We start from the raw sequence: 19867 nt of genomic DNA, 5'->3' as shown, positions 1-19867 counted from the left end.
ATTATAACTTGCTCAAAATGCTATGTGGCTAATTCGTGTTAAGTAATTTGTTTAGGAACTGTGTGTATGCGATTTTATCTGTTAGAGATTAAGAAATTTGTTCTTTCCCCACTCCTTACTTCTCTTTTTAAACTCCTAGGCCCTCCAAAAGAAAACAGTCCACCGCCACATCTGTTGACTTCAATGCTGATCCTGATTCTGGTGTTTATAATTTTGATCCTTTTAGCTGGCTATTTCTTCAGGTAAGCAGACATCAGAGGCTTAGCTTGGAACTAGTTCTGTCTTGTTTCCATGTGATCTAATGAGGAAATGAAAGTGTGTTGTGTGCAGCTGTGCCGGCTGCACTCACCCACATTATCGAGGGCAGCGGAGAATGTTACACACACTGTTTCTCTCCACCATCTGAAGCTTTTACAAACGGAAGATGATTAGAAAGAGTTTTTCCAGAATTACATGGTTTGTGAGACAAGCTGCAGTATTATACGTAAACAGGTAACTTATTTATTCACAACAGATCTGCACTATCCCCCTAAATTTATCTTATTATAATTATTAAGGTTCAGGAAACACAGAAAAGCAGTGGTGACTTCAAGTGATAAAAAAATACCGAATGGAATCTTAGAAGAGCAAGGTAAAATATAAATTTGATTTACTTAATAATGAAAATCTTAGGTTTTTTAAAGTGGTAAATATAATGCTGAATGTAAATGTTTGGTTACTGAAATGTTTGTTACTCTTAGTTGTTTTTAATTTAAAAACTTTATTTACTTTTTTAAGCAACTTTTGCTTTTGTAGTAATATGCTGCTTACAAGTTTCTATCTATAACAGGATGTAGGATCCAACACAAAGACTGGAAATTGAATATATTTATATTTAAAGTCTAGTTAGACTTGGGCCACTTTTTACATATTATAAATGTTAGGTATAGAACCGGGAGATCTTAAGCATACCTTGTCCTAAAATCAGGTTTGAAGAAGGGTATATAAATATTTTAAAGAAATAATTACACAAGTATATTTTGTAAATGTGAGAAGCAGTAGTTTGAAAACATGTGTATCATACCTATTCATTTGTGAAGGAGACAGAAATCACTGTAGAACCCAGCTGAGTGAACTGGATGTTTTTATTTCATGTATTTAAAAAAGCCTTGAAACAGAGCCATGAATTGGACTTGCAGAAAGTTGCAGCTATTGAATAATACTTTGGTTTAAAAGTAGTGGTTCTTAAGCATCTTTATCTCTGTCCTAGATCATAACCAGTGTAATGTTGCTAATACCTATCAATTATATATTGCGTTCCAAGTGTTCAGGGCACTTTAGACTGCAATCCTGTGCACACTTACCTGGAGTAAGGTCACATCCTTTAAATCACTTGGCTTTCCCCAAAGAATCCTGTGAACTTTAGTTTATCCCCTCAGAGACCTTAACAAACTGCAGCTCCCAAGATTATTTGGGGGAAGTCATGTGTTTTCAGTGTATGGCGTGAATGTGACCAAGGTCCTACCAAACTTAACAGGACTTGCTTCTGTGTTGCTGTGCATAGGATTGTGCTATGAGAAACATTCTCTTGGTGTCAAACTACAGTTTGTAACTGGAATTATAGCGTGTTGGTTAGGCGAGTATTTTGCTTTCCAGATATAACACCCCAACCCCCGTAGTGTGCCCCTTGCTCACAAAATTTCAAGGCTTAGTTTTTAATAAAATAAAATAAAATATGCTATTATAGTCCATTGTAGCTGAGGAAGGATGGAAGAAGCCTTACTCCAGGTATGCTGTGTCCCCAATAATACCCCTTCCCCTGCGAATGAAAAGCAAGAGGCAGCCACATGTGACATTTGTGTAGTTTAACTCTCAGTGGCTTGGATCCAGAAACTCGGTGAGCAGAACTAGGGCACTCCTATGAGTGGAAGGAGGAAGTTACTATTTTGTCCTTTTCCCTGGAACTGCCTGTTCCCACTGAGAATCTGCTCTCAAAGGTTTGAGGCTCTTTGAAACACATGAGATTGCTTGGGGGACTGTAGGAAGAAGGTGAAGCTGGCAAAAAACTCTGCTTTCCCCTCACCCCACCTCACCCCCTCCTCGTTCTTCCAGTGGGAGTTTATACTAGGTTACAGTCTCTCTTGTGAATAATAACAATAACAATTATTATTGTTGTTGTTGTTGTTGTTGTTGTTGTTATTTATACCCCACCCATCTGGCTGAGTTTCCCCAGCCACTCCGGGCAGCTTCCAATCGAGTGTTAAAAACAATACAGCATTAAATATTAAAGCTTCCCTAAACAGGGCTGCCTTCAGATGTCTTTTAAAAATAAGATAGCTGCTTATTTCCTTCACATCTGAAGGGAGGGCGTTCCACAGGGCAGGCGCCACCACCAAGAAGGCCCTCTGTCGTAAGGTCATAAGAAGAGCCTTTCAGAATCTGGCCAAATGTCCATCTAGTCCAGCATCCTGGGCTCACGGGGGTCAAGCAGAAGCCTATAGGAAGTTCACAAGCTGGATGTAACAGCATGTCCCCCATTTGTGATTCCCAGCAGCCTTGCATTCAGAGGCATACTGAGGGCAACTCGGGTTTCTACCAGTCATCCTTTCAATAATCCTGTATTGTAAATTTCCATTACCTGGGCAAGGGGTAATAGCTTGCCCAGGAGCAGCTGGTTCATAGCTGAGTTTAATCCTTAAACTGGTTGGCTGGACTCGCAATTTACACTACTGGCCACTGAGCTGCACCTGATTATTATGTATAAATAAATACAAATACATTAATACAAATACAGTGGTACCTCGGCTTATGAACGTAATCCGTTCTGGAAGTCATTCTTAAATCAAAACCGTTCTTAAACCAAGGTGCGCTTTCCCTAATGAGGCCTCCCGCCACTGGTGCCCTTTTACCGTTGGGATTCCGTTCTTAGACTGAGGTAAAGTTCTCAAACTAAGACACTACTTCCGGTTTTGCGGAGTTTGTAAACCAAATCGTTCTTCACTGTTTCATCCTTTTCTTCATTACAGCTTGTATTAATGCTCATTTTTGAAATGCTGTGCGTATTTTTACAAAACCAATATATACGGCAGTTGTCTGGAGAATTAAATGTCTTTTATTGTGTACTGTATTTATTTAACATATAGTCCCGCTTTCCTCCAGTGAGCCCAATGTGATATACCGTATTTTTCGCCCTATAGGACACACTTTTTCCCCTCCAAAAATGAAGGGGAAATGTGTGTGCATCCTATGGGGCGAATGCAGGCTTTCGCTGAAGCCTGGAGAGCAAGAGGGGTCGATGCGCACCGACCCCTCTCGCTCTACAGGCTTCAGGAAGCTCTGCGCAACCCTTGGGAGACTGGCGTGAAGTCGTGCCGGTCTCCCAAGGGTTGCGCAGAGCTGCCTGCATTCCAAAGCCTGGGGCGCGCTGAAGAGCATGCCCGGGCTTCGCGCAGCTCTCCCCAAGCCTAGGGAGACTGGTGCGACTTCCCGGATAGCAGGCTGTTCTGGGGGCTGGGGTCAGGGGAAGCTCGGGCTTCCCCCGCGCCAGCCCCGCGCCTTGGGGGGAAATAATTTTTTTTCTTTATTCCCCCCCCCAAAAAAAAACCTAGGTGCACCCTATGGGGCGGTGTGCCCTATGGGGCGAAAAATATGGTATGTTGTTCTCCCCCTCCCAATTTATCCTCCCCCAAACCCTGTGATGTAGGTTAGGCTGAGAGAGATGCTGGCTGGCTCCAAGGTTACATAGTGAGCTTCATGGCTGAGTGGGGATTTGCCCCCTGCTCTTCCAGGTTCTACTCCAATGCTCTAACCACTACAACATATTGAAAGGGTTAAAAATGAATGCCACAACAGTCAGCTTGTCAGATTCAGCAGAATAAATATTGGTGGGTGTTTCTAGATGTGGGGCTTCCCTTCAGGAGAGCTCATTGCCAAATTGAACTCATTCAGCTATGAGTTCAGAATTACTAAACTGAAGCATCTAAACTGTTCAGATGTGTGTTTCCCTTCCCTTCCCTTCAGTCCCTCCCATCCCAGAAAGGAACTTTCCCCTCCCTTTTGCTTTGGCACTAAAATTCCTGCTATGGGATATTTTTTTCCTTTCTTTCTTCTTAGAACTTATAGCCCACCGTGCACCAAATGATCCGAGGTCAGGTTACACAACATAGTTAAAACAAGTACAATTTACCATATTTTTCTGTGTATAAGACTAGGGTTTTCCCCTTAAAAATGTCAAAAATTAGGGGGTGTCTTATACACGGATACATCTCCCCCCATTTTCTTAAATCTGAGTCCTCCAAAATAGGGTGCGTCTTATACATGCGGGCATCTTATAGACGTAAAAATACGGTACATTAAAATTATAAAATAAAACCACAAAGTAACAAACCAGCAGCTTCCACTGACAAACTTCTCTTTCAACAGTGTCCCATCCTTTTTCCTGCTGTTATTGTGAGGCTTTTGTTTTCATCAGCTCTCCTTTGTATGTTTTTGTTCATTGTGTTTACTGTTTGTGTTGTGTAAAGTATGCTAAGTGTTTCCATTTTGGAATTGTAAAGGTGGGCTATGTATTTTAAAAGAATTAAATGTACATCCCTCCTCTCAGCTAAGTACTCCATTGATATTCACTGTTAATTATTAGTATGCTGGCTAAAAACGTAGTGAGATCCCCCCCCCCCGCTGCGTTTCAAGTCAAATTTGCACAGTATTGTACACATTACTAGAGTTTGGTGTGTTTCCATTCTGCCCATAGACTGTTCCCAGTCTCCCCACCCACCTCAGCTCCTATTGGTGAAACTTTCATCCACCCCAACCCCCTCCCAAATCATCATCTTAGGAACACACCTCAGAGATTAAATTCTTCCTTAGCATTACTAGCCTCTTTTTACACATTATCTTTTTAAAAGCCAGCACCCATCTTCTTCTTTTGGTGAGCAGGGGATTCTAAATGAACATTTGAACTGCAGTGTCATTATTCATACCATATGTAATAATATATATTATGTTGGCATCCTATCCAGCAGAACAACAGATGCTTCTCAGAAGGTCTCCTTCTGGCCCAAAAAAGTATTTTCCTATTCCAGTGGAACATCTGGAACATGAAATACGGATAAGAGCAGCTGATGATGGAAAGTTATTTCGGGAGGAGTTTAATGTAAGTCTTCATATTTTGTATTTAATGTTGTGTTTTCTTCAAAGACACAGCAAATACAGGCAACAAATTGTGTGTAATACTCTTATTTTATTTTATTTTTTATACCCTGCTAATCTGCTTGGGTTCCCCCAGCTACTCTTCCTCTAAAAGAAGAAAAGGTGTAGGTCTGCATGTTTAATATTTACATGTATGCATCAGTTGACATTTGTTTCAGGCTAAGGTATGGGCCTGTACTATGTAAACCTTACCATCTTTCCTTTTTGATGTCATGCCATTTAGAAACATTAAAAATCTTGCTGAGGCATGACCAGGTTTTCCAGTGAAGCCATGCGGGGGGCTGGCTTTGTATTCTATTTACAATCCGTGCTGTGCCTGAACTCAAAATGGCTCTTCATTCTCAGCTCCTGTGTGCTTAACAATGTTTCCTTTTATCAACTTATCTCATGCAAAATAATCCTGAAGAGGAATACAGTGCCAATAAAAAAACACAATAAAGTTATGCAGTCCAGCTGTCAATAAACAACAAAGCAGGAAAGAACACATAGGTAGTTAAAACACCTGTTTGCAAAGTGCAGCATTCAACCAAAAGGCTGGGTGAATAAGTAGGTCTTCAGTTCACACTGATAGTTTATAAGGCTCCTTGCCAGCTATATTGGGGGATGGGAAGAATTCTGCAGGGTGCCTCTATTGAGCAAACACCATCATAGTTCTACTCCACCTGGCTGGTTCAGGTTCAGGGCAGCTTTGCTTCCAGTCTGCCCATCCCGACTGGTCATTCAGCCACCCCTCCAGGTTCTCATGTGCCAAGTTCCTGTACAACATTTCCAGCACACACAGAGCCACTGTGCTACAGCATAAACAATTAAGGGCCTTGGCGATTCTCTCCTGTAGAAATACGGAAGAAGGCAAAAAAGCAATGTCATTTCTTAGTGGTGTTCATATTCTCCAAACCTAGGGAGTTTCTCCCAATACTTACATATCTGAGCGACATTCTGTCCCATGTGCCACAACTTTCCGAAATTCTGCCTCCTATCAGACATTCTGACCTTAGCCTTAAAAGCTTTGGCGTTTCCCACTCCACAGTGCCTTGTTGCAAGAAATGGGGATTGGATCATCATTAGCAACTGGTTATTACGGAGAAAAGAGATAAATAATCACCAAGCTATCCCAAATCTCAGAATAGTGTGCAGGCATATGGGTAGGTGCCAAAAATCCATGAATCTTGCTGAGGCCTAAATTGTGGTAGCAACTGTGCATTATTGTGCTGTTATTCGCCGCTTGGTGAATGGGATGTTGAGAGAACTGAAGCTTCAGATACCTAGGAAAGTGACCTGTGATATCTTGACCTTCCTACCGATTAAAAAATATATGACAATTTTGAGGAAGCAGAGGCATGTTGTTAATCTGAGTGCAACGCCTAGAGGAGTGTATGTTGTTGTTGTTCCCCCAAGTTCTGGCTCCCTATTAGCAGTAGTCCCTCAATATCTGCTTTTAATGGTGCTGAAGGTTTCTTGTAAATACAATCCTCACCTCGTTCAGTAAAGCAGGTTTGCTCTTTCGCTTCCTGCTACATTGTGGTTGCATACAGAAGGGGTTTCTTTTTCCTGGCTGCTCGCTCACTAGCAGAAAGGAACATATCATGTTGGGTTTGCTCTCTGACCTCGTATGAACAGTTCTATGAAGCTGAACTTACTCCTTACATCAGCTCTCATAGATGCAGCCATGGCAATGAAGGAATAGCATTAGTTTAGATTTGAGTTCATCTAAGTGAAAAAGCAAATGCCAATTAAACGGTCTCTGTTATGCAGCAGTGCTATAATATAGGGGGAGTCTATAATTGTCAGGATTGCATGTCAGCAGTTTTTATTATGATTATATGCTTAAAATGTGCCTTTTTAAAAGTAATACTGCATCTCTGTCCATTAAATGTTTTATCTTTGCATGTCTATAAATAAATCATAAATAATAATAATAATTAAATACATCCTGATGCCTTGGCACAGTGTGGATCTCCTAAATATATTAGGTGATTTCATAGTAAAAAAAACTTCTCCTCCTTCACTAATTATGTTTATTACTTTCTAATGGTAATTTACCCTGCCTCCAAAATGGAAGAATGTACCAATGTACCTATTTTAAACGTAGTAATGCAAACTACATGAAACCCTATTTTAAAACACGGAAGTCCTGGTCCAGACAGAGTAATGTATAACAAGGTGTTGCATGTTACTACTGGCTTGAGAGAGTGTGTGTTCCTACTGGGATTGAATGATTTGGCTCCAAGGACATATTGTGGTACAGGTGTGCACACTTTCCAGTGCAGCTGGAAATCTGTTCATAGAGGCATGCCTCCAGGTGCATTTCTCCCCTAATTGATTGGGACATGAACCTAGTGAATATCAACGCTGCCTTCTGGCGTTGATGGTCAAATGGTATGTTATGTATTTGATGGGCATGTCTAAGGCGCAAACTACATGTGTCACTTAAATTGTAAGTGAGTGCAAGTTTTCTTCCACAAATTACAGGCACAAGGCCCTGGAGTGGATTTGGAACCTTGATTTCTATGCAGACATATCTTCTTTAAAATCTTTAAACGTTTATAGTCATTATAGTTTCTAATGAGTATTTATATGTGGATTGAAATAGATTTCTAAAAACATAGGACGTTAAGCTAATCACATCACACACACACTTTGATTGTCCTTGCATATTTTGAACTTCTTATTTTGGATTCACATGACTGGGATTTTGAGTCCTTCATCCATACTTGATAATCCTGTTCATTTTCAATGTTTATGCTTCAGTTCTTAATAGCATGGTCACTACATGAGTCATTTTGAGATTGTTATTTCAAGTTGCCAGTGCAAACAACAAACACTCATCTTTCTTTGAAACTGGAACTTATTCCTGGGGTTGATGGATTCAAAGAATTTTGTTAACCTTTTCATGCGGGCATTATTGAGCTCCATGGGATGCAACTGTTTTACTTAAACCATCTCCTCTATGTAACTACTCACTATAGTATGCTGTTTTGAACCAACACTACATATTTTTTCTGTAGTCATTATCTCCTGGATATATGCAAGGAACACTTGAGATGGCAAATAAAGAGGAAAACAGAGAAAAGAACAGATATCCCAACATACTACCTTGTAAGTATTAATGATTTGTTGATTTATTATAAATAATAAGGTTTACATTAGGAAGGACCAAATTCTTATTAAAGTAATAGTGTTTTCCATGCAAGTACCCATGTTAATCTGTTGCAGAAAGAAACAACAGTATTGTGGCATCTAAAGGCTACAAGCTTTAGCCCTAGCTTTTATCGACTAGAGTCTCCTTCAACAGATGCATGCATTGGTACTATTCTCAGTTGGCAGATACAAATGTGCATGGATAAAGAGAAAAATAGTAAACATTTCGTCCAAATGACCAAGATGTACAGTGACTGTTGTGTGTTAAGCTTAAACGTATTTATAGGGGTGACCTGTCCCATTTTACTACCTGAGGCAAAACAGGAATTGCCTCCTCCTCCCCCCTCCACTTCCGCCATCACCACTCCCACCTCTCACCAAACTTGGTGGAAGCCAGGGCACACCTCAAAGCATTGTCACTTGCTTGGCAACGTCACATGCCCGAACACCTCCCTATTGGCTCTGCATATTTAAGATAATCACATTGACAATTCACAACACTGGTAACATGGTTTTTCTAACCTTTGCTAAAGAGATATATCTGGGGAGGTAACCATTATGGTTTAACTACGGTCTAAGTAAATAGACTCAAACTTCCTGAGTTATACTTCAGCTTTGTCCTTGTTGGTAGGTGATACCAGGATGACAATCGCTGTTTTGATTTCTTTCTTGCCCTTCAACATAAGGCCTCATGACCTGCAGCAATTTAAAAGTACAATATTAAAATCAATTTAAAATAAATTACAGTCAAGAGAATAGGGTGACTGCACATGAATGAATTCCTCTTGGTGTTTATCTGATGCCATTAGGTCCTGTAACAGTTTTGCCTGAGTGCATTTGGGGACAGAGCTGGTTTCAGGGTTTGTAGCAGTGCCTTGTCCCAGGGCTTCTGTCTCTCTGTTAGGCTGGGTCACCTTTTTACATGAGGGGCTGAATGTAAACAAGGGAAGGCCTGTCACCCCAGGCCTGTGAGAGAGAAATATAATTGTTTAGGATGGCCGTACATCACTGATGATACATTGGCATGGTTTTAGCTGGTTGCTGCTGGAGGCAACAGTAATAGCATCAGCCATATTAAGGCTGTTCATATGCTGATCCCTGACAAGTATCACTTCTAACCTGCCCTTCTTCTGTCTGCGTAAGACAAACAGGTCAGTCTCTACATGAAAATTATAAATGGACAAATATTTGACAATAGAAATGGCTGCATTCAGAAACAGTGAAATGATATTTTAGTCTTAGATGAAAACTTAATGTTAATATTTTTTGAAAAAGGAACTTTAAAAGTGGACTGTGGAGTGAAACTGCTGAAGTAGAATTCATCAGTAAATTTGATTTTGTTTCATGGTCTCTCTAATGGTTTTTGTTTTATCATGCATTTATTATGTATTCTCATTTTGCATTTTTGTGTTGTGAACTGTCCTGGGATATTCGGATGAAGGGTGGTATACAAATTTAATAAATCAAATGATGTTGCCATTGGCTTAAGGTATTCATCAGGCAGAATGATGTTTTTAGAGTTTGTTTTGTTGCTGAGAAGAAAACAATGTGTTTCAGAAGGTTGTCAGCACTGTATCTATATTTTCCAAGGGAGCTTCTAACTGTGTATGTTCTTTACAGATGACCATTCCAGGGTAGTTTTAACGCAAATAGGTGGACTTCAGTGTTCAGACTACATCAATGCTTCATATATAGATGTAAGTGAATATATTTCTTTTTAAATTTCTTTTTAATTTTTTAAAGCAAGCAGCACATTGACAGTTTTGAACTTCATATTGTAAGAGCATAAGTTTAAAAGACAACTCTGTACATTTTTCCCCTCCAGGGCTACAAGGAAAAGAATAAATTTATAGCAGCTCAAGGTATCTCCATTATTTCATCCATTTCTCTTTTTAAACGTTTTGCTTTAAACACCTGCATGTACAAAGCAATTGCAGCAAATGTGTTCTTCAGAATTTACCCTTATGCTTAGGCAGTCAGATTTTAAAGAGCTTTTGGAATACAGCTTTGGCTTTATACCCACCTCTGCATGTTCACATATTCCTTAGAGAAAAGGGAGGGTAGATGAGTAGTCCTGCTCCAGGCATTTAGCCTTGGACTGTTTCTAAGCCACCCATTGCAGCTGGCGTGCTAACTCTGAACAGAACCCAGACGTGAAGGATGGGCTGCTCAAGACATGGACTCAGCACTTAGTGCAATTTCATCCATTTCTCCAAATTACATCAACAGGCAGCCAGGCCTAAGGCCGAGCCCTATATATCACATCAGGAAAAGGTGTGAGCAGCCAGGCAGCAGTAGTGAGAAATCAACCACCACCGTGCCAACCCTCCACATGAGGAAATACGTCTTCTACAAAGTCCCTGCCTTGTCCCGTCCCGTCCCATATCCTGCTGGTGCTCCAGTTGTGTGAGAAGTTGCCATCTAGAAACACCCCAAGCCAAAATGAAAGGAAAGGGAGATTTTGCACAAGGAAAGATAGCATGGTCACAATGACATCATTCCTCTTATGAACTAGAATCAGATATCTCTATTTTGTGAGAAATGCTATTTTTTAATAAACTGCATTAAGATGCATAGCTCTGCTTTAAACATACAGTAAATATGGGAAGCACATGGGTTTGTTATCAGACCATTTCCATCTAATGAAAGTGCAGCCTTGTCCTCTATGAAGTTACCCATTACATCATATTTGGAGGCCCTGCACTGAGTGCCCTATCTTCTGAGGTTAGACAGGACCTTTTCTGCCTCTTTGGATAGCCTGTCTACATTTGTTTGCATGACACATATGCTAGCATTATTTAGGTGCTAGATGAAGACCATTTTATTTCCCTGGGCTTTTGTTTGACAATTTTGCTTCTGGGCAGCATTGCTACTGCTTTAGTATTTATTGTGGAATTATTTGGTTGGTTTTAAATCTTGTGAACTGCTTTGAACGTTATTATCGATAGAGATATTTTTAAATAAATGAAATATTTCCCCCCCTTTTCCTTTTTAACAGTAGTATTATTTGTGTTCATCATAGTTTTTGATTAAATAGCTGTGTTGTATGTGTAGGCCCTAAACAAGACACTGTAAATGATTTCTGGAGGATGATATGGGAACAAAAGTCTGCAACTATTGTCATGTTAACAAACGTCAAAGAGAGAAAAGAGGTAGGACACATTTTTTAAATATTTCCCCTCATACTGTTTGGAGTTTTCCCATAACTCACAAGACTCTTACTAATGTTACCACTTCCTGTTCTGAGTTCTTTAATAAGTCTGGGGTTTCTGACACAATCGCAGCAGCATGCTGGCTTAACTAAACTTTCTTTACTTCTGAGCAAATAATTGGTGACTAACTGAGAAACTTAATGGTGTCTGTGTGTCATTTCTGAATCATGTTTTCAGTCAAATGTGAATGTTCGGGCTTTAGCCCTGGTTTATGGCAGTTGTGAATTACCTTTAGAGATACAGTCATACCTCGGGTTACAGACGCTTCAGGTTGTGTTTTTTCGGGTTGCAGACTGCCGAAACCCGGAAGTACCGGAACAGGTTACTTCTGGGTTTCGGTGGTCATGCATGTGCAGAAGTGCTAATTCACGCTTTGCAACTCGCATGCGCAGATGCGTCACTGCGGGTTGCAAACGTGCACCCCGCACAGATCACATTGGCAACCCGAGCACCAACGGTACATAGTTTTCACTGGTAGGAAAATATGTATTATTTATTCTGCATGTGTTTTCCACCTGAGAATATACACTTGCATAGGGTTATGAAAACGTCGTTTAAGATAGTAATTCGTGTAAGAAGTTAAGAAGAGCCTGCTGGATCAGGCCAGTGGCCCATCTAGTCCAGCATCCTGTTCCCACAGTGGCCAGTCAGATGCCATGTAGGAAATCTTCAAGCAGGACTTTACAGCAACTGATATTCAGAAACATTACTGCCTCCAATGTTGGGGGCACAGCATAGTTATTATGACTAGTAGCCATGTGTTGTGGGGGGCGGGAAGAATGGCTGAGAATTGTTTGACTGCATTTTTCTCTTCCCTAATCCACTGCCAAATATCGTTAGCTTTCCTGGAATGCTAGATGGACTTTCAGGCTCCAGCTTACCTTCCAGCCCAGTTACTAGTTTCTAGAATAAAACTGATTTCATAAAATACAATATGAAATTTCCCAGCACGTCTGCAACAGGGTAGAAGGTGATGGCTGGAGCGTATTCGTGTACATATTCATTTCCTGTTACGCTTTTTAGGTAGCTAATTAAAAGTGAATAAGGTGTGTTTGGAAAGCAGAAAATAATAATAGTAATAATATTTAAATTTATATCCCACTCTTCCTCCCAAAGAGCCCAAGGTGGCAAACACAAGCAGTAAGACAAGAAAAACATCTAAAGGCAATTCCAATACAGATGCTAACAAAATAAATATATCTCGGTCACTGAGAAGCATGCAACTTTTATTGCTCAAGGATGACCTCTCCTGGCATTCATAGAGAAAGGTTGACAGAGTTCTCAACAATTCTCTCATTGTATGCAGTATAGATTTTTAAAAGAATGTCATGTAACCATTGGCTACAAATGGCTCTGGATTGAAATTATTGTATCCTGCAACCTGGAGAAACGGGCTTTTAGAAATCAGAGAGGGATGAAGCCATACCTTAATGAATTTTTGGTCCTGTGGTATTTCATAAGTCACTGTTAATAAAGTTAAGTGGTGTCAGTTTCAGTTTTAGAATTTTAAAAAGCATACTTTAAATAGACTCAAAATAATTGTACAGCTTTATAGTAGCTCAATTATTTGAGGGGCATATATTGCAGCTTGAAGTGACTGTGTGTGTTCTTTACATTTGCACAGGACAAGTGTTTCCAGTACTGGCCTGATCAGGGATGCTGGACTTATGGAAACATCCGAGTTTCTGTGGAGGACTGTATAGTTCTTGTGGATTATACAATTCGGAAGTTTTGTATTCAGTCAGTAAGTTATAGACCCCATTTAATATTTCTCATCATTGGAAAACGTTCCTGATCTATTTTTAACCTCTAAAATACGTACCTGGAATTGTCAGTTTTTGTTGAGTGAAAACTTATATTTTATTAAACTGTGCCCGAAGTGAGATTTCATTTGGCATTCTGCACGTAGTTTTTGTTTTCATGTTGCCATTAAACACCGAAGGCTCCAGTAGCTCTCTGTTCTCTGAAGCTTATTTTGGGAGGGAAGTATCTCTAGTTCTAATTGGGGTAAATTGTTCCCCATCCACTTGCCAGTCTCAGGCCAGGGGTGCTTACAGGTTAAGGTGTTCCTACAAGAATTCTTGCTGAAAGAAGGGGAAATGTGGGTGCATGAAGACTAAGTTCTAAGTGAGCACAACATGCAAGGTCATGGAATGTGCTTATGTGAGGCCATTAAGGCACATGCTTTAATTTGCAGTTTCTATGCTTTTTGCTGGCAGCTGAGTAAATCTGTAATTCTCTTTATATACTGAACATTTTAAATGAATTCTTAGACTTGGCTGCTACTGCTGATGTCTGAAGAGGGAGGGATCGGTCACGCTAACTGGATTGTTTGCTGATTTTAGCCAAAGAAATAAATGGTCATACTCATATTTTGTTTCTGGCTCTCTAGCAGGTTTCTGATGGCTGCAAAGCTCCCAGGCTTGTGACACAGCTTCATTTCACCAGCTGGCCTGATTTTGGAGTGCCTTTCACACCTATTGGAATGCTCAAATTCCTAAAGAAAGTAAAATCTTTGAATCCTGCACATGCTGGACCAATTGTGGTTCACTGCAGGTATGTGTATGTATAAATATGCAGATACACACACATACCCATGAAAAATTACCTTGGGGTGGCCTAACAGGAAGTGGGCAAAATCAATTTTTGCATGCATAAGCAACAAGTGCCTCCTTAATGTGGGCTTTTCCTACTAGGGTCTCTGAGAAAGTGGAGAACAAGCCAACATCAAAACTAGTGTCAGGAAACTGGCTTCTTCTTGATGATGATTATTATCCGTATTGTATCACCTGTGAAAAAAAGCAAAGGTTTCTCCATAGTTCTTTATCAGCAGGGATTAATTTGTCCCCTTTTCCATTTGTTGGACCATTTGTTGTGACTTATGCCAAGATAAGCCTGTGCAAATCTCCCTTCAGGAATCTTTTTTACAATTTTAAAAATAGCCCATCGTACAAAACTTTACTATCAGCATAAATATATTCATAAAGCACCAGCAGTTTTCTAGGTTAAGAAAACAATACAGTCTCTGCTGCAAGCTTAGATATGGCACAGAAGTGAAAAAGGATAGAGATGGAACAGGAAAAGGAACAAGCTCTTCGTAGTAATGTAGTTGTATTCTTAGCAGTCTGTGTAGCCTTATATGTAGCTACCAGTACCATGAAGGAGGTAGAAGAAGGCAATATGAGTCTGATGGAGGAGGAAGCATGGGTGATTCATGCATTCCTAAACCACACTTGAAAGTAATCAACGCCCAATCAAAATGTAAAAATGCTCTTTGTACAACTTGTACCAGAATGCTTAGAAGAAGTGGTATCGCTGATAAACTTTTTTGTGTGTATATATAATAAATGGGAAAGGGTCTAAGGAAATAAGTTATGATTTAGAAAGCTGGAATATGACATCACAAGAACAACAGACCGAAATAAAATAATAGGATACCAGAGGAACATTTATGCCTAGCACAGGATGCCAGGCCCTTTTCCTCTGAAAGGAAGGCTGAAAATCATTTGAGTTATCATTAATCAGAAGCAACCATGCTCCCTCTAGTGGTTGTGCTATTAAACACTAGGACGGTATTTTAGCATTTCACAGTAAATCAATACTGTACATTTTTATATCTAATGTTCATATTGGTGTCAAAATGGTATTTTAGAATTCAATTCAGTATACAGTCTTACCTCAGAAGTCGAACGGAATTGTTCTGGAAGTCTGTTTGACTTCCAAAACGTTTGGAAACCAAGGCACGGCTTCCGATTGGCTGCAGGAAGTGCCTGCAGCCAATCGGAAGCCGCGTCAGATGTTCGGGTTCCAAAGACTGTTCACAAACCGGAACACTCACTTCCGGGTTTGCGGCGTTTGGGAGCCAAAACATTCGACTCACAAGGCATTCGGGATCCAAGGTAAGACTGTATTTAGCTCTTTATAAGGCCAGCATAGTTGCTAGTTAAAAATAAAAGGTGAGTCTCAAGTTCAAGATCCTAAAGTAGTTAACTTGAGGATGTGCAAAGTGTGTCTTAAAGTGAAAAGAGTGGGTGGAGGAGGGAGCCCTTGTCTTGCCTCCTGATTTCCCCTCCTTAGCCCATCCCACGGGATAATTTTCCACACAGATACCGAAGTGAGTCCAGCTGCTAGAAGAACAGCAGCTGGAGGATGGCTCTAGGTGGAAGAGCAGAAAGCAGCAGGGAGGTTTCAGCCCCTGCCTACGCAGCCGTTTTGTCACTGTAAATTGTACTACAATATGTGTGATCGCAGCACACTTGCAATTAAAGGCACAGTGAACCCCACATTATGTAATTTGGCCATAAGCAGCAGGAAGTAGATTCAATATTACTTATGGGTATGGTCCAATGGATACTTGAATCTGAGTTACTTTGGGTTTCTATCCCAACTTAGATTTATTTATGTTCATTCAGACTTCTTGCTGTGAGTCAATGCGAAGTAGCCCTGGACAAAGAATGAAACCCTGTTGCCTTGGGACCTTTGCAAAAAGACTGTCTCACAACTGGGCAGGATTCCCAGTACGTTTCCGAGCACAATTCAAAGTGTTGGTGCTGACCTTTAAAGCCCTAAACGGCCTCGGCCCAGTATATCTGAAGGAGCCTCTCCACCCCCATCGTTCTACCCGGATACTGAGGTCCACCACTGAGGGCCTTCTGGCGGTTCCCTCACTGTGAGAAGCCAAGTTACAGGGAACCAGGCAGAGGGCCTTCTCGGTAGTGGCGCCCTCCCTGTGGAATACCCTCCCACCAGATGTCAAAGAGAACAACAACTACCAGACTTTTAGAAGACATCTGAAGGCAGCCTTGTTTAGGGAAGCTTTTAATGTTTGATGTATTACAGTATTTTAATATTTTTTGGAAGCCGCCCAGCCAGATGGGCGGGGTATAAATAATAAATTATTATTATTATTATTATTATTATTATTATTATTATTATTATTATTATTCCAGGTTTCGAGAAAGCCTTTGAGCATGCAGCCATATTTGCAAAGGACCCACACATGTTTTTTACATAAACACGGAGGGTGGGATTGCTTGGCGATCCCTACTCCTGTGTTGTTAAGACGGAAGCATTGCCTAAATAGGGGGTCCTGTCTCACAATAAACTAAATGCAGGAGGTGTTGATACTGCCACTAAACGTAGTGGAGAGAGTCTGCTCTGACCTGTCATAGTGCTTGCAATATAAGTAAGGAGGACAAAGAAAATCAGAAATATTGGGAGTAAGACTTCAGAAGAAGGATTGCCAAGTCCAAAAAAGTTACTGCAATATGTTTCATCATTTTCCTCCTAATTCCTGTTGCGTTTCCTTTCTTCTTAAGTGCTGGTGTGGGTCGTACAGGCACATTCATAGTAATCGATGCTATGATTGACATGATGCATGTCGAGCAAAAAGTTGACGTTTTTGAGTTTGTGGCAAGAATCCGCAGTCAGCGCCAACAAATGGTTCAGACCGATGTAAGTAAATAAAATACACCTTATGTCAAATTTATCAATCTTTTCAGCTTAAAAGATGACAGAATGACTCCGCCAATTGGAGGGAGGTGTTGGCCAACATTTTCTGCCCTCACCCATGAAAAACATTCCACCTTTTGTCACTTGTGGGTGGGAGCAGGAAAGTGTTTGCACCCTGGGAATGCACCTGTGCTCCCTTACCAAAAAAGCAGTACTTCTTTGCAGCCTTAATCTACTGTTCCTTTAATACTAAATCAGCTTTGCTTGTCCTCAGTGACATTGTCACTTGGCTAATCACGGTTGGCTATGTGATGACATCCAATCCAATCCAAATCTTTACTATGGTCATAGACCAGCACCTATGTCATCCATGTGATGACATCATTATTCCAAAGCAGACAAGACCTATTTTTAAAAAAGTGTGCCAAAGCAACAGCCAATTAGAGCAGCAAATTGTAGGGCCAGGGATAGTGGAAATTAAGGCAGATAGTGGAAATTATCCACCGAGAACTCAGTCACACAGCCAATCCAGCAGGGGTGAACTTGCCATCCAGGGATCAGCCGCACAATGAAGTTTCCCACAAAGAGCTCAGTGCATGGCCCAATCCATTAGAGTTAATCAGGCAGCCCATCTGCTGGGCGGTAAGTCCAGCCCTGCTTTCTGCAGGGACAGGCTGCATGACTGAGTTCACCACGCGGCAGTCAGTCATGCAGCCACGTATTTACCTGCCCTCACCTGACCATGTTTGACATTGACTATGAGGCAGGTTGAGCACGGTTTGAGGAACAGCCTTGTGGGCTTAAATTCAGCCCACAGCAGGAGGTTTCCCTCCCTGGCCTATATGATACACGGGTAGTGGGGTGTTACTAGTCAGTGTAGACCAGGGATAGCCAATGCCCTCCGGATGTTGTTGGGACTGCAGCCCTGGTCATTTGCCATGCTGGCTAAGGCTGATGGGTACTGTAGTTCAGGGACATCTGGAGGGCACCATGTTGACTACCCCTGATGTAAACAATACTGAGCTAGTCTGACATAGTACAAGAGAACTTTCTAAGTTCCAGAGATACAAAACATCTGTATTAATTCTCTTGCCCTGAAAAGCTCCAATTCTTGCACCTTAGGACAGTCTTATTTTTCGCTATATTTAGTCTCTGTTTTCTTTTCTTTTTTAAAAAAAGGTGTGATTCATCCTTTGTGATGGCTCTTTGTGATTCTAGAATGCTTTTATGGAGTGTGAGCTGTTAATTTATTCTGAAGGATGAAGCTTCTCTGTAGTTTAATGTTGTTTTACCTCTCCAGACAAATCACTAGCTGCAACCAAGATTCTTCCTTTGCTTTACCGTTTGCGGTTTGTCACCAAAATTCCTAAATGCCATAAGGATGAATTATTACATATGGATAAGATACGTTTTATCATTATGGGAATAAACTTAGGTCAAGCTCATGCTTTTTCTAGCCTTTTGTGTGGCCAGAAAAAGGGGATAGTAAGGTTTCACTTCAACTTTTGTTGAACTGCCTTAGGATGATTAATCGAAATTCAAACGAACTGTGATTAATCTCCAAGCCTTGGTTTTTGAATCTGGATTGTTTCAATAAACTATATATTAGCCACATTTTAGGATTTTGATGTAATGCTGAACTTGGGTTAATTGAAAATGGAAGTGAAAACTTCCAATCTCCTTGTGGTCACTCCGGTGGATGAGAGAGGGATAAGCCTAGACTTGTTCCTTAACAGTAAACTGTATTTTATTGGCTTATTCAGTCATAACGTATGTGTAAGTTTTTTACCTACCACTCGTAAAGGCAACAGGTACATTTCTGACTACTGTATAAAAGTGTATGAGATAGCTTGAGGTTATTCATATCATATATTATATGCGATTAGTAATATTTAAAGTGTCCTGGCTTATAAAATGGCTTACGTTCTTTACAGATGCAGTATTCCTTCATTTATCAAGCCTTACTTGAATACTACCTCTATGGTGACACAGAACTAGATGTGTCCTCCTTAGAAAAGCACCTGCAGCCATCGCACAATGCAGCACCAAATCTTGTCAAACTAGGGCTAGAAGAAGAGTTTAAAGTAAGTATTAAATAAAATTTTACAAAGATTTCAGGCTCACACTTAAAAGAAATAGTTTCTTACTCTGATTTTTAAAAGGTTAATCCTCTTAGAGTATTGGGTTGGGGTTGGGTATTTTTTTAGATAAAGAAACTTCACCTGAATTAGAATTTGGTGATAATAGTCATATTATGCATAGCATATATAATATGTCTGGAGTTATGAATATAGTGAAGTTATGTTTTAAGGCTAACACCAGCTATACTTTCTTGACTTAACTGTAGTTCAACCCATTCTTTTGCATTTTGAGATCTGCTGAATTTGCAAATATGAACAAAAGTAATTGTCCCTTCTACATTTGGAAGTTTTTTTTAATGTTACATTCATACATACATTTGTGGTAAATTATAACATCAATGTTCAGCTTTCCTGTATTGCAGGAGATTGAACTAGATGACCCAAAGGATCTCTTCCAACTTTACAATTCCATGATTCTGTGTGTAATGCTTATTGTTTCATATGTACATACTACCTTTATTTTTTTAACTTACTTTACTTTAATTTAATATACCATGCTTTATCCAAAGATCCCAGGGCAGTGTACAATATTAAAAACATAACTTACATAGCATTGTAAAAAAAACAATAAAAAACCACATAAAAATTGTCATAACAGTCTCTCCACATTTAAAAAGCCATAGAATATTTAATGGCCAAAGGCTTGGGTAAAGAAGAATGTTTTTGCCTGGTACCTAAAGACATGTAACGATGGCAACAAGCAAGCCTCTCTGGGGAGAGCATTTCACAAATGGGGAG

At 40.2% G+C, this 19867-nt stretch overlaps 1 protein-coding gene and 1 long non-coding RNA gene across 11 annotated transcripts in view; one reads left to right on the top strand and one right to left on the bottom strand.

Moving 5' to 3' along the window:
- PTPRE (protein tyrosine phosphatase receptor type E) overlaps window positions 1–19867 on the top strand; it is a 149780-nt gene that overhangs the window by 120377 nt on the left and 9536 nt on the right. For 5 of the 10 annotated variants that reach the window (XM_081863226.1, XM_081863232.1, XM_081863233.1 and 2 more), the window contains 11 exons: window positions 140–242; window positions 558–631; window positions 4998–5131; window positions 8193–8283; window positions 9946–10022; window positions 10151–10187; window positions 11380–11477; window positions 13162–13281; window positions 13930–14093; window positions 16856–16991; window positions 18923–19072. In XM_081863226.1, coding sequence (XP_081719352.1) covers window positions 140–242; window positions 558–631; window positions 4998–5131; window positions 8193–8283; window positions 9946–10022; window positions 10151–10187; window positions 11380–11477; window positions 13162–13281; window positions 13930–14093; window positions 16856–16991; window positions 18923–19072 — 1184 coding nt within the window. Of the gene's footprint in view, window positions 1–139; window positions 243–352; window positions 457–557; window positions 632–4997; window positions 5132–8192; window positions 8284–9945; window positions 10023–10150; window positions 10188–11379; window positions 11478–13161; window positions 13282–13929; window positions 14094–16855; window positions 16992–18922; window positions 19073–19867 lie in introns of those variants that run through there. The other 5 variants (XM_081863230.1, XM_081863229.1, XM_081863228.1 and 2 more) reach the window with 5 other exon arrangements.
- On the bottom strand, window positions 5199–9656 carry LOC309342635. The gene is made up of 2 exons (XR_014156941.1): window positions 8848–9656; window positions 5199–6016 (listed from the first exon to the last, which is right to left on the bottom strand). It is a non-coding gene; the product is annotated as an uncharacterized lncRNA (long non-coding RNA).

This window comes from Podarcis erhardii (genome assembly GCF_964252035.2).
Source record: "Podarcis erhardii genome assembly, chromosome: 5".
In the NCBI taxonomy this organism is placed as follows: Eukaryota; Metazoa; Chordata; class Lepidosauria; order Squamata; family Lacertidae; genus Podarcis; species Podarcis erhardii.
This window is presented reverse-complemented; position numbering and strand designations above follow the sequence as displayed.